Genomic DNA, 14,738 nt, shown 5'->3' with positions numbered 1-14,738 from the left:
GGGGAAAAATCTAGCAAATCAGGGTGCATTGCAAAATTGGATCAGTGTGGTTGATTAAAGGACCAGGGTTGTTTACGGGATATAGCATGGTCCTGCTTTTGCTCCATTACGTCCGCCAGAAGGATGTCATGGAAATGGAAATTGTTTCACATGTTGTCCTTCCTTCCTTTTTGTTTAAATGAGGACGCCGTATACGTACAGGCAGTACTCTGCTTGTACTTGTGATAAGCCAAACAAATGGTGCCCACAAACTCCTCTTGAACACTAAAAGGACTGAGGAGCCCAAACCAAGACGCCACAAGCAATGGCACTGGTATTAATCATATGGATCACAGTTCACACGATCATATTGTGTTTTGTCATTGTTAACAAAAGAAGAAAAAGATGTTACCCCGTAACTGGTATTGAGTTCCGTCTAATATTTTAAAATATTTTGTAAAGTGTATTCAATATCTTAAAGCATTATGTGGCATGTTTAGCACTTCAAAATATTTTTTCATGTGCATTCAGTACCCTAAAATACTTCTCTGGTCCTTAATATAAGACCAAATTATTAAGTTAGTTTTGGTCCTAAATATAAGACCCATTTATCATATTTATCAATTTTCTCTAAATTACCCATATGGATACTTCCTCAACCATAATCAAGTAGAAGAGGAAAAGAAGGTATTAAGAAAGTTGATTATGGTATTTTAAGAAAAACATGTCACATTTCTTATAATTAACTAACTTACCTAACTTCCTTAATCTAATCAAATTAGTTAAATGGGTCTTATATTAAGGACCGGAGGAGTATTTTGTAATTTATTTAGTATTTTAAAGTATTTTTTCATGTGGGTTCAACACCTTAAAAATATTAAAAAAATATTTTATGCAGCTTGTTATACATTCAGGGTGATATACACACCACAAAATATTTTAAAGTGCTAGATAAATCTGACAAAATACTTTTGAATGCTAAATATACCTTAACTTCAATAATTTCATTGAATATTTTGCTCAGTTTTTTTTTTCTACTCATTTTCAAAGGACTCAGTTATGTTGAATCAATCCTCAAACGATTTTTTTACTATCTTATCTTCAATGGACGTCACACCAACTCTTTTGTGAAGATGTTTGTTTATTATGAATCTTACTTCTTTTTTTATCACCATATATCCATCTTAATATCTTCATTTTGGCTATCCCACTTTTTGCTCACGTCATGTCATTGGAACCTAAGATTTTTTTTTTGGCTAAAATATAAATATCCTCCTATTAGAGGCAATTCTATTCAAGATACTGTTGGATACTAAATGTGGGTATCTCTCTTGTTGGAACCTAAGATTTGCTACCACACGTTGTTGGTCTTTTGGGAGGGCCATAAAATTTTCCATTTGCCTTATCAAGTATCAAAGTAGACCACACATCATTATTCTTTATTGTGTTTGGCCCGTCATATGAGCTGACACCACAAGCCCAGATGAAACCCAAAAAAAAAAACCGAAAGAAAAAACCTGCCTTCGTTCTTTTGCCCAAAAAAAAAAAGGTTACTTTAACTCTTTGAGAATATAATCGGCACGTGAAGTGACGGGTGAAAAAACTTTACTTGCTACTTAAGATATAATGAGTCATTTTTCACTCTGTTGGAACTTGAAGTTGGAAGGTGAGTAAAGCTTTTTAGTTCTTTTTAAATCTCACTCTGGCTTTCTTCTATCCAATTATCTAACCACTCTTCTGAATTCTCAGTCTACAATGGCTGCCCCAATCAACAACGAAGACATTGTTGCAGAAATCCCCAATTATATCCGAGTCTACAAAAACGGCACCGTCGAACGCCCCCAACAAACCCCATTTGTACCACCGTCGCTTGACGACCCTCAAACCGGCGTCCCTTCCAAAGACATCGTCATCTCCGACGAACCCGCCATCTCCGCTCGCCTTTACCTTCCGAAATCCACCACCCAATTCCACCACGAAGACCACCAAAAGCTCCCCATCTTGGTCTACTTTCATGGCGGTGGATTCTTCTTCGAGTCCGCCTTCTCTCAGCTCTACCATCGTTACTTAAACCTCTTCGTCTCCCAAGCCGACGTCGTCGTCGTCTCTGTAGAATACCGGCTCGCTCCAGAACACCATCTACCCGCAGCTTATGAAGATTGCTGGGCGGCCCTTAAATGGGTCGCAACTTGTTCGACGAAAGACCCCAGTGACGAGCCATGGCTAAACTATGGAGATTTCAGCAGAGTTTTCGTAGCTGGTGATAGTGCTGGTGGTAATATTGTCCATAACATCGCCATGCGAGGTGGGGTTGAGGATTTGCCTGGTGGGGTTAGAATTTTAGGTGCTATCTATGTCCAACCCTTTTTCTGCAGTTCAAGTCCAATTGAGTCTGAATCAGTTTCAGGGCGTGACCAGAGCGGGGCGGGTTTGTGTTGGAAATTCGTTTACCCTTCTGCTCCAGGTGGATTAGATAACCCCATGGTCAATCCTTTGGCTCCTGGAGCACCCAGCTTGGCTGGACTTGGGTGTTCTAGGATTCTTATGTGTGTTGCAGAGAAAGATCCGTTGAGGCACAGAGGGGTTTGGTTCTATGAAGGTGTGAAGAAGAGTGGGTGGAGAGGTGAATTGGAATTGTTTGAACAGGAAGGAGAAGACCATGTTTATCATATCTTTAATCCTGAATCTGAGAATGGCAAGAAAATGACCAAACGCATGGCTTCTTTCATCACGAAGGAAGAAACAGAGACGGATTGATGGATCCAACTTCCCGTGAAGTTACAGAAAGATTCTGCAAAATGTTGCGCGTTTTCAGTTCTGTTTGCTCTGTGGTTCTTTTTTTGGACTCAACTAGATTTTACTCTCCCGTGCGCTGCACGGGAAGCTTACAATTATACAAAATTATTTTCGTTACAAACTTGAATCTCATCAAAACATTAGAAATTGTGTGATTTGTGTTAATTACACAACATCACCATCTATATTTTTTTAAAAAAATTCCTTATAAACAACATTTGATGTTTGTTGATGTTCAATTTAATATGGCTATCAGCTTACCTGGATTGACCTCACATCCATTTGCCTCTTAGAATGCGCACGTTCGTTTCCGTGATTCAAAACATAGGGGGGTTACTTAAATATAATGAAGCAGGTTGAATCCTAGATATCTAATATATAGGGGTTACTTATGATGATGGTGTTTTTTTTTTTTTTAATAGAAAACTATTCAGAAAAGGAAGACAATACAACAAAACAGAATCCAAAATCCTTTTATCAACCTCCTCCTCTTGCTGAAGAAGTGGAAGTTGATCAAACATACACAAATTTTTTATCATCATGTGTGAAGACTTGGCTAAAAAATCAGCAAAACCTAAATGCTCCCTAAAGGTATGATTAATTAGAATATGCCAATCCCTATGTACCAATAATCTAGCATCTTCAACTATACCTCTAAAAGGACGAAAGCTAACATAGCCTCTAGTAACTAACGTCAACGCTTCTAACTAATGGTATCATTTAGATAACATCAATCCATTAGACGATATTTGTCATAAACTAAAAAATGATTGATGGAAAATCACAAATCACTTGAATTTGCTTCAACACCATTAAGGCATGAAAGCAAGGTTTCTTGCTTGCTCTTGGAACAGCGTTAGCGTATTTAGTTGGATGAACCCCTTTATTCTTTTGGTCAAATAATTCTAAGAAAATAATGATGCAAAAAGGTTGATATATTTATCATCTCATTAATTTCAAACCATTTAAATACCTATATAAACCTATTACATTACAAGATATATGAAAAATAAAAAATCATCTCCAAATATTTCAACATAGCCCTTGGGCCAAAAGAAAAACACATAGATCAAGCATTTTATACCAAGTTGCTACTGATATGTCCATTTTGTTATGCAAATGCACATCCATTTGAATAAGAGATATTGAAAACAAACAATCCAAATATGAGAGTTGTGTGAAAAAAATTATCAACTCTGACTTCTCGATACCCATACTGCATCTCAATATAAAAATCTTTTCTTATGGGCATCAAAATATATAAACTTCATTTGCAGCTGAGGTTTTTTGGTCATCCAATCAATGAATACTGCACAAAGGAAATTAAAAAAAAATCATTCATTACACGCCAGTTAGTGTGTGCATATAAAAAAAAAGAATGCCACTTGATTATTTAAAAACATCGAGATCATCCTACACCACAACGATATTCTATTTTTAATAATACCGAACCTGCAAAACCAATCATTCCTTAGGTGCTAGTGGAATGAATTATTCAAAGCATAATTCGTCTTTTGGCAAACAACCAACATAGTGAAAGAGCTTCTTCCTTTCACTTTTCTTTTAACCATTCCTAGATGAAACATGAGAAATTCAAAACTTAGAAAAACCTTCAATCTTCAATGAGGATTAAGCTACAATCGTACAAACTGATAGGCAAAATGAAATTAACAAAAGTTTATGAATGAGAAGCAAAAAAAAAAAAAATCAAATTAAGCGACCACTTGCTATGATTTATTATGATAATGAAGCACATATTAAAACTCAAATTCACAACTCTATTAAGAGTTATATATATATTATTAAACATTAAAAGAAAAGATGAGAAATAACCTGAAGGTTTGGCTTAGAGCAGTAAGAGACAGAGAGATAAACAATGACTTATTTTTGGGATGTGAAGGAGAAGGCCGTCCAGCTACCTATGGTGTCCATAAGAGTGGTCATTGCTCCTTCATGCCACTTCCCACTTTCATCCTGTAAGTCAATCAAATCTCATATGATAAATAACCCAAACACTGAAGCTGCTTGATCGGTTCATTCATTCATCCATTCAGGATTTGAATCTAAGAGAGAGATGAATAAGAATGTTATGTTCAGACTTGGGACATTACTTACTGATACACCATGGTCTTGAAGCGAGTATTAACAATCTTACTGATCTCCTCATCTACCTCAATCTGAAGCTTCATAATATGCCCGCATGCTAGTGCACCGATATCAACACAGAGCCCAAGTGCACTGCTTGGGGGTTGATTTCTAAATTTTGAATGAGAGAGAGAAACCGATGGGTAGAAAAGATATAAATGAAAAGAGAACGTTTGGGAGAAAAAATAGAAACAAACAGCAACTTTACATGGAAGATAAAGAATAAGAAGGTAAAAAGGATCTCGATAAAAAAACGAAGGAGATATAGAGATGGTGGAGTTTCATTCTGCATAAACGTAAGATCTAATTTTGAATGAGAGAATTGTTGGTATTGAAGAGATATAAATAAAAAGTGAAAGCGGAGCGAATTGGGGGGTTTGAAATTTGAAACGGATGACAAAAGCATAAATGAAGAGAGAGAGAAAGAGGAGGAAATGAAGGATTTTGAAATTCGAAATGTGTGATAAGGAGGGAATGAAGGATTTTGAATTATCTGCTTAGAGAGGGAAATATTGTGTTGGTGCATAGGCAGTGCTTGTTGAGGAGCTATTGTTTAGCTTCAATAAATGGCTTGCACGCAGCCCATGGAAGGAAGATGAGTAAATTGGACAGCTTATGAATAGTATTCTAGGTGAGAAGCCAATATTAAGCCACATATACTGATCGGCTAAGGTGGAAGAGTATTTAATGTTATATTGATGTTTGCTCTGTGGTTCGGACAGGGAGAATTAGTCACCTTGCCCATTGTCAGTAAAATAAGATGGAATTAGAGACTATTTCATAGAAAAATCCTAAAAAAAATAACTGTTGAATTTTAAAATTTTAAACCAGTATTAGTTACTATATTGGTAAAGAAAATAGTTATTATAGACTGAGAATTCAAACCCCACCTGAACTCATAGGTCGTTTTCTTACTTTGTTGCAATTGAACTCATTATGAGTATTTTGGATCTTTTTTTTTTTTTTGACCTGGTAGATCTTGAAATATTTACATAATCCTTAAATTGTCGAAGTTAGCATTTTGTAAGTCAAATATATTTAATTTAGTTTTCAAACCTGTTGGTATCAACGGGAGTTGGGTCTAATGAAAAGGGTTAGTTTCTCACAATGTGACAAATCAAGGTTTGAATTTTTATTGAAAGAAATACTCACATTTAGTATCTGATAGTACTTAGGATAGAATTGTTTCTAATAAAAAGATAATTGGTTTAAAAAAAAACAAAAAAGTTTCCAAACCCGTCTATATATATGTTAAATAACCTGTTTATTTCAGAACGGTTGTCAATTCAAGTACTTTGGTGGGCCTGAGAAAAAATAAACGGGAGACAAGATCACGCATCGATACTATAAATAAAACACGTCAATTATATTCAAGTTACATAATTGGGAGTAATTAATGTTTAGATTTTTATCTTCAAAGGTGTAGCCGCCCACATGTCCTATTGTTAACAGATCCACGATGCATGGCTGTTGAAGATGTCGGTAGAGTCAAGTGACCTTCTTTCCGAGTTTCCATTTACAGGCATACAATAATCTCTAATTGGATATCTGGACTCAACCAAAAAAATCAACTCAAGCTTCGAGGAAGAAGAGGCAAGTTTAGAGGAAGCTTCGAGGAGTGGCCATGTACATGAATTTAATTAGCGTTTTAAAAATAGTTGATATGGACATTGATTTGCCTTCCCATGCATCTGTCTTCCTTAAAACGATATGTCTGTCTGAGGAAGAGGTGGAGGAAGAACAAACAGGGAAAGTTGCCCTTGAAGCCAGTGCTTTGGTGCGAAGATGAGGAAGGGTTTCACCCCCATTGAATTGAAGAATATAATCATCACGTGCTCTTTTGTTGGTGTAGCCTTTTATAGTTGGCGAATGACAAGGAAACCAATTTGGGATTTTTAGATAATTTTTTCTGTATAACTCAAAATATTCTTAAATCATTTCGAATTCAAAACTAATTTCTATTAGATTAAAAGTGTTAAAATTAAAGGGGAAAATTTCAGTGAAGGACCGTAGAAGACAATTAATATCAAAGAGCTCTCAAAACTTTCTGAAACCTCACTGCAGGACCAAAAGACCAAATTGAAATTAAAATTTAAAATCAGATTACAATAATACCCATCTTTTTTTATTTTATTAAAAAATAAATATTTATCAAAATTACTGGTCCCGCCACCGGCGCTCATAAAATTAAAGTCCCCTAACAAATATGTTTGTCAAGATTCGAAGTTATCTTCTTGGTGAGACCGCTTTTCAGTTAATCTTGACCTACTGTTTTAGTTGTTTCAATGTACAGCACTTGCTGAAAGTTTCCATTCATTACGGTAGTTTCAAGGAGTGTTGGTTGCACTGTTTTTTCTGACTTTGAATAAAATTGACCTTTTAGTTAACAAAGGTGTTGGTTGCTATTTCTTTCCCTTTTTTAAAAAAATATAATATACTCGTAGGTGTTGGTTGCTATTTCTTTCCTTTTTTAATATAATATAATTAAATGCATGCTCGTAGACCAAAAAAGGATTTTTTTTTTAATTTATCCTTTTCATTTGAAACAATGCCTCTTGCATATCCATGTCCAAAAAAATTTGACAAAAAAGGAAGCAGTGCGTCTCCACATGGTTATGGAAAAAATAAAAATAATAGCAAACGGGCACGAAGGCCCCTCCGCTTTCACGTGTACGTGGGCCCACAACGCGTCAAAATTCCAAAACGCTGTGTCCAACAATAAATGAATTTTATTAGAAGAATTATTCACATTTAATACATAGCGTTTTAAATAGGATCGCTTATGCCTAAAAGTAGTGACAAAACGATGCCGGGTGTTATAAGGCATCTGATAATTTTTTTAAAAAAATTAAATAACCTTTCATATATGTTCTTATTTAATACTACCTCTGGTCCTTAATATAAGACCCTGTTTGACTTTTTGTTTGGTCCTAATTATAAGACCCCAATCCATTTTGTCTCTCATATTATACATTTTTTTCCAAGATAGTCCTTCTAATATGATAGTTCTAGCCAATACACTTAATTAGCAATGATATTTTAGGAATGACAACACTTATTTATTACAAATAACTAACTTAACTTATTCCTTAATCTCCTCAAATTAGTCAACTGGGTCTTATAATTAGGATCGGAGGTAGTAAGAGTGATGCGAGAGGATAGAAACTAATGCATGTAGTTTTAAAATATAATATATTTATGTTAATAAAAATTGACTTAGTTGGTAAGAAGTCAGATTATACTTTAACTCATAAGGTTTATGAATTGCTTAAGAATGAGTTATATTTAAGACAGAAAGAGTATATATATATATACACACTAATGACACATTAATAATTAATTAATATTAATATAGTAGTATTAATTAAATATTGAAATTATTGTTTGGTATCAATATTTGTGATTTTTCCTATAAATATGCCCGTGGTGTAAGGCAAGTGGAGAATTAGCTCCTTTGCCTGGAACCTCAATCTGGCTTTCTTCTATCTAACCACTCTCTTCTCAATTCTCAGTCTGTGTCAAATGGCTACCACAGCCAACAACGAAGACATAGTTGCAGAGATCCCCACCTATATCCGAGTCTACAGAAATGGCACCGTCGAACGCCCCCGACAAGCCCCCTTTGTACCACCGTCACTTGACGACCCTCAAACCGGCGTCTCTTCCAAAGACATCATCATCTCCGACGAACCGCCCATTTCCGCTCGCCTTTACCTTCCTAAATCCACCACCCAATTCCACCACGATGACCACCAAAAACTCCCCATCTTGGTCTATTATCATGGCGGTGGGTTCTTCTTCGAGTCCGCATTCTCTCAGCTCTACCACCGTTACTTAAACCTCTTCGTCTCCCAAGTCAACGTCGTCGTCGTGTCTGTAGAGTACCGCCTTGCTCCAGAAAACTATCTTCCTGCAGCTTATGAAGATTGCTGGGCAGCTCTTAAATGGGTCGCGACCTGTTCAACGAGAGACCCCTGTGACGAGCCATGGCTAAACTACGGAGATTTCAGCAGGGTTTTCATAGCAGGTGATAGTGCTGGTGGTAATATTGTCCATAACATCGCCATGCGTGGTGGGGTTGAGGATTTGCCTGGTGGGGTTAGAATTTTAGGTGCTATCTATGTTCACCCTTATTTCTGCGGTTCAAGTCCAATTGGGTCTGAGCCTGTTTCAGGGCGTGACCAGACGGTGCCGGTTTTGGCCTGGAAATTCGCTTACCCTTCTGCTCCAGGTGGATTGGATAACCCCATGGTCAATCCTTTGGCTCCTGGAGCACCCAGCTTGGCTGGACTTGGGTGTTCTAGGATTCTTGTGTGTGTTGCAGGGAAAGATTCGTTGAGGGACAGAGGGGTTTGGTTCTATGAGGGTGTAAAGAAGAGTGGGTGGAAAGGTGAACTGGAATTGTTTGAACAGGAAGGAGAAGACCATGTTTATCATATCTTTGATCCTGAATCTGATCATGGCAAGAAAATGACGAAACGGATGGCTTCTTTTATCATGAAGGAAGAAACAGAGCTGGATTGATGGATTCGACTGCGTGTGAAGTTACAGCGATTTTCTGTAAAATGTGTTCTTATTCTGTTATGCTCTTTGCGGTTTAAACAGGGAAAGATTCATAATGCGTTCCCTTCTTGCAAATCTGTATTGTCAAGTGTCTAGATTCGTTCTTGTCGCGTGTATTTGGTTTTACTCGTCAGGATCTCTTCACTATCTGCTAGATTTTTCTAATTACTTGTTCGAACCAATATGTTGTTCGGAAAAGTTGTCATCTTGCTCATCAATAAAGTTGCAGTACATCTTGTTGTATTTTTGTAGAGTTCGAATACAAATCGTCAACTTCAATCAGTTTTTCGGACCAAGTTCATACCAGATGGATGCTGAAAGCCTTGGATCATCACAGATTATCAAATTGAATGTTAAATCACCGCACTTGATGAACAATAAGAGAGTGTAAAGAATAATACTACTTTCTGTCCTATTTATAATATACAATAATAGATTTATCAGATGCAGTTTTCTAGCAAGATCAATAATCTCAGGTCAAAATCGCTCCACATGGGTCAATAGAATGTGCACTGTTTTCCAATCATAGAATTTTTTCTTTTTTGGGGCGCCATTTGAGCATGCCCTGTTAACGGCTTCTTTCCTTCCATGAAAAAGTGACGAGGTATTTGAATGCAATCGAAATTATAATTTTAAAACATTTTTATAATATATGAGATAAATACACAGAAGAATTTATCTTGATTTGGTAAAAAAAATGAAAAATCTAAATTTCCTTTTGGAGATTGAGCGTCTTGTCTTTTTCCCATCAGTCTGCAATTTCCTTGTCATCCTTTTGTCATTTAGCCTTCACTCCCGTGGTCCGTGAACAGGCATATATTTTATATTTTAGCGTGTTTGATCATTTTCTCTCTCCATTTTTTGACCAAAAAGGATTTTGGGCCTTTTCTGTTTTCAAAATAATGTTTTATTTTGAAAAAAAATAAAGAAAACGTGTTTGTAAATGTGTTTTGAAAAAAATTGCTCTGAAAAATAAAATAATTGGAGCATATTTGTGATGTTTTGTTACTTTTTTTCAAAACATAAAAATAGAGAATAAGATCAAACAATTTCTTGATTATCCTTTTTTTAAAAAAAAATCCTAAGAAAAGTCATATTCCATTGGCTGCATAATTTTAAATGAGAAATTCATATAAAAATACGTTGTTATTTCATAGCCGAATATAGACAAAACTTATTAAATTAGAAAAAACAAACCTGATTTATAATCAGGAAAATCCTAATTAAATCCTGCTGAAATACTTAAATTTAGCTTTCTTTTCTATCGTTTTCCTATTCCATTTGATATTTGCTTCCCTTCTTTATATTTTATTTTATTTTTCCAAATTTCCTCTATGGCGAACCTTGTGTTAGGTGTTTTCTTATATTGGCTTTACAGTCCGAAAATGGAAAAAAGAACACAAAGAATTGGCTTCCTAATACTGCAATAAGAAATCTCTTCCATTCAGCACTATTTGTTTTACAGGGGAATCTGGGGGAACAAAAAATCAAATTGATATTGACCACAAGTTTGGAATTAGAGGTTAAAACTTAACATTGTACTTCTTTGGGGGGCCTTAACATTGTACTTGGATGACAAGAAGAGGTGGAAAGGGGTAATAGAAAGAAAATAGAAAGAAAACAGTTACATTTTCCTTAGCTTGAATATTTTTTTTAAAAAAAAAGACAGAATGGAGAGCACTTTGGGTGAAAATGACACGTGGATCACTCAAGGCACATTCTGTGCTGGAGTGCTTATCTTAATCTCTGTCATCTGGATTAGTTTTAGATGGTTTATATTCAATTTAAATAGTTTTATAGTTTAAATATTTTTTATTTTAATAAATATAAAATTTAAAAAATCTTTAACATTTGATGAGCTGTTGACAAGGATGAATATTTAGCTTTTTTAACTAGCTATAAGGACGAAGTTGTCGAACAGATCGATCTTAGTTGTGTCGAGTTAACTTGAAGAATAAATTGCCAAAAAAATTAATTCTTCCCCTAATTTTAAAAGTAAAACATAAAATTGGATAAGCTAATTATTTTAAAATTTTCAATATTTGAATACAGTTTTAATTATTTTTGGTTCATTTAAAGTTATATGAAATCCTTAATAAAGTTAATGGATTGAAGGGACGTTTAAAAGCTATTAGACCAAATATTTGCAAATGCTTTTTCTTCCCTTTTTTGCCAAAAAATATTTCAAATACTTTAAAATTCAATAAAATACTTATAAATAGTTTTATAAACAAAAACAATTTAAAATTTATCTATACGGGAAATATTCATAATCACGAAATCGTACTTATTATATAAATTGATGGAGAAAAATTCAGAATTTTGAGTTTTTTGAGGAAAGATTAGTTTGTAAGTTCTTATAATTTCACCTGATTTTAATTAGGTCTTGTAATTTTTTTTCCTTTTTATCACTTACATGAAATCACGTTAATCTTACTAAAAATAAGATAAAACTATTAAGATATAATAGCAGAAAAAATTACAGGAACCTAATGAAAAGGACATGCTTGCAACTTTTTTTTTTTAATGACAACAAAAGAAACCGTAGGTATTAAGTAATATGGGCCTCAGTGGCCCATGCCACCATCAGCCCGCCATGACACCTTTTGATGATTTGATCATCACAAAACGCGCCTTTCTGGAAAAATAGTTAAAAAATAAATAAATAATCTTTTCTTTCTGCTTTTGGTTTTCTATCATTTTAGGTTTTCCCTCCACACCCTCTGATTCAGTATTTATGTTGCTCCACTTTCATCATTTGAATTTGATATCGTTTGAACTGTAGTGTTCCGACTCTCAGATCAAGAGGTATCCTCTTCTCACTTCTAGGGTTTCAGTGTATAGTTATTTTTAGATATGCCCTTATTATTGGTTTATCTTTGTTAGAGTTCACTGCGCCTTCTGTAATGGGCTTTGACATAGCTTACAATCCATCTGCTTCTTTTCGTTTCGTTTAAATTGATTTCATTCGAAGTTTCTCTCATTGCGCTATCTCAGATCCGCTGCATTCTGGCAGAAGGTTTTATTTTTAAGCTGTAGTTGAGGACGAATAAAATTATACTTTTTTAGATGGAAGATTAATGGAAATTAGTTATCTATTTTCCAGCCCTGACTTTGTTGATTTTCGGCGAGTGAAAAATCTCGCATTTGATGTTTTGTCTGCATCCCTGCTTTTATAGACCCCTCGCCTTTATTCTTTTTCTCCTAACTTTTCAGGCCACCCTTACATGAAAGTGTTAAGTATTTTTCTATGCGCTTTGTGCTGGGGAATTAGTGTTCTTTTATCAAATTTTTTTGTACTCGACTTTTCTTCTGTAATGCCTGCTCTTGGTCTTAACTTGGTGACGAGCTTTAAAGGGCATCGGATTGGCAAAATAAAGTGAGGGATTATTACAACTGTGGTCCATTTGAAAACGATTATTATTCTACCTTAGATGTGAAAAGGTTGGATTGGAAACTAAAGTGGAGCGGGTAAAAATCGATGTGCTTTTTTTGCATTTTAATGGAAAAGGGTTTGGGAGGTAGGGATTTTAGAACGAACGAGATGCCTTTGCCTTTGTTATTATGAAGAGAACTTTAGGTAAGATTTACTTACTTTTGAAGTGCTTCAATGAGGTAACTTATGCTTTTGATGCTTAATGAGTCCATTTATAATAAATAGTCCATTCTACTGGATATCTGAGATGTTACTGGTTCTGGCTTTGTGACGGCTTCTCTGTTCCTGATACTTGATCCGATTCTTCTATGATTGTAATACAGTCTTGTAGTTCCTATGTTCTTGATGTTGTGTTTTATAAACTAGTGTATGAATAGAGATGCTCGATGCTCTGTTATGCAAGGTAAACATCTCAGTTCTAATTGCATTGCTTATTATTCTTCAAAAGCAGTGGAAATATAAAGGACAAGAGAGAGTTATGGGATATGAATTTGAAGCCTGTAAATCCAGATAAAAATGCGCCCCGGGGGGGGGGACGGGGAGAAAGTAAAGTCAGATTTTTTTCCCTTTGCTATCTGTGTTTTCCCCTCGTATATGCTTTTCTTGGTGGTAGTCCTAATGAATTGACTGGTTTCCACTGCCTTTTAGGCAAGGTAGCCCCTTTTATCTTCTACATTGTAACAAGTTCAATGAGCTATAAAACCATACAAATCGTCCACTCTTTTGCAGCAGTCATTTGTTCCTTCTTTCTTCTTATTTTGTGGTATGAAAATATGTTTTTCATTCCTCTTGTTTTAAGTTTTATAGCTTTGAAGCTGTACTTCGTTTGATTTGATTGGTTACTATGAAAACAGGTTATAACTGAAATGGAATGCAATGAATTTGTATTTTTCAATTGAAGTTTGTTTGGTTGTTTTTACTTCTCCCTGATTTATATTATTTGTTGATCACTTAATTGTCACAGGAAGTGTTTCGTGGATGGCTTGATTTATTGACGATTGAAGAGTTACATATTTAGATTTATTACCATTATTGTCATATATAAAATATATCATCGTGCAGGAACGCCGAAATGATTTTAATCTCTTTGATGATGCCTGATATTGTATCCAGAATGCATCTTAGGATTTTTTTTTTTATTACACACTTTCTCAAAATTATTTAACCTTGATGAGCTAAAGTTTTTTCCTCTCTTTCTCTTTACTACGATTTCATATATATGGAAATTATTTGCGTGAACAGTGATTGCAGGCCAATGGATTCTACGGGAGTCAATTCACAGCGCAGAACATTTTCAATCAAACTATGGCCTCCTAGTCAGAACACTAGACAGATGCTTGTGGAGCGGATGACCAACAATCTTACTGCTAATCTATTTTCACACAAAAATATGGAACTCTGAACAAGGAAGAGGCTGAAGAGAATGCAAAAAAAATTGAGGATATGGCTTTTGCCGTAGCTGACCTACATTATGAGAAGGAGCCAGATGGTGATGGAGGTTCTGCTGTCCAGCTTTATGCCAAAGAATGTAGTAAGCTTATCCTGGATGTTCTTAAAAAGGACCTGGTAATAAGGATAACAAAGAAGCAATGATTTCTGATAATGTAGATGCACCTAGTGAATCTGTGAATGGAGATGCACCTGGTGAATCTGTGAGTGTAGATGCACCTCGTGAATCTGTGACTGGAGATGCACCGGGTGAATCTGTGAATGTGGATGCACCTTGTGACTCTGTGGATGTAGTTGCACCAAGTGAATCTGTGGATGTAGTTGCATCAAGTGAATCTGTGTTTGATATATCTAAAGGAATTCGTGCCTT

At 35.2% G+C, this 14,738-nt stretch overlaps 1 protein-coding gene and 1 long non-coding RNA gene across 2 annotated transcripts; one reads left to right on the top strand and one right to left on the bottom strand.

Moving 5' to 3' along the window:
* Positions 1–1,687: 1,687 nt before the first annotated feature.
* Positions 1,688–9,701, top strand: LOC114751006 (uncharacterized). Its single transcript, XM_028939661.1, has 2 exons — positions 1,688–2,729; positions 8,442–9,701. Exons 1-2 carry the CDS (start codon positions 1,735–1,737, stop codon positions 9,442–9,444), a joined length of 1,998 nt encoding a protein of 665 aa, XP_028795494.1. The 5' UTR covers positions 1,688–1,734; the 3' UTR covers positions 9,445–9,701.
* On the bottom strand, positions 3,777–4,453 carry LOC114751007 (uncharacterized). The gene is made up of 2 exons (XR_003740703.1): positions 4,228–4,453; positions 3,777–4,084 (listed from the first exon to the last, which is right to left on the bottom strand). It is a non-coding gene; the product is annotated as an uncharacterized LOC114751007 (long non-coding RNA).
* Positions 9,702–14,738: the final 5,037 nt, after the last annotated feature.

The sequence above is a fragment of the Neltuma alba genome, unplaced genomic scaffold (assembly GCF_004799145.2).
Source record: "Neltuma alba isolate B1F8T4 unplaced genomic scaffold, ASM479914v2 tig00006738_pilon, whole genome shotgun sequence".
NCBI lineage: Eukaryota > Viridiplantae > Streptophyta > Magnoliopsida > Fabales > Fabaceae > Neltuma > Neltuma alba.
Note: the sequence above shows the minus strand (reverse complement) of the source record. Positions and strands in the feature narration are given on the sequence as shown.

Bases quoted from the DNA above. Each gene is read 5' to 3' on its own strand.
- LOC114751006 (XM_028939661.1), top strand. From the start codon at position 1,735: ATGGCTGCCCCAATCAACAACGAAGACATTGTTGCAGAAATCCCCAAT. The intron at 2,730-8,441 runs GGATTGATGGAT...CAGTCTGTGTCA, and splicing joins ACGAAGGAAGAAACAGAGAC to AATGGCTACCACAGCCAACA.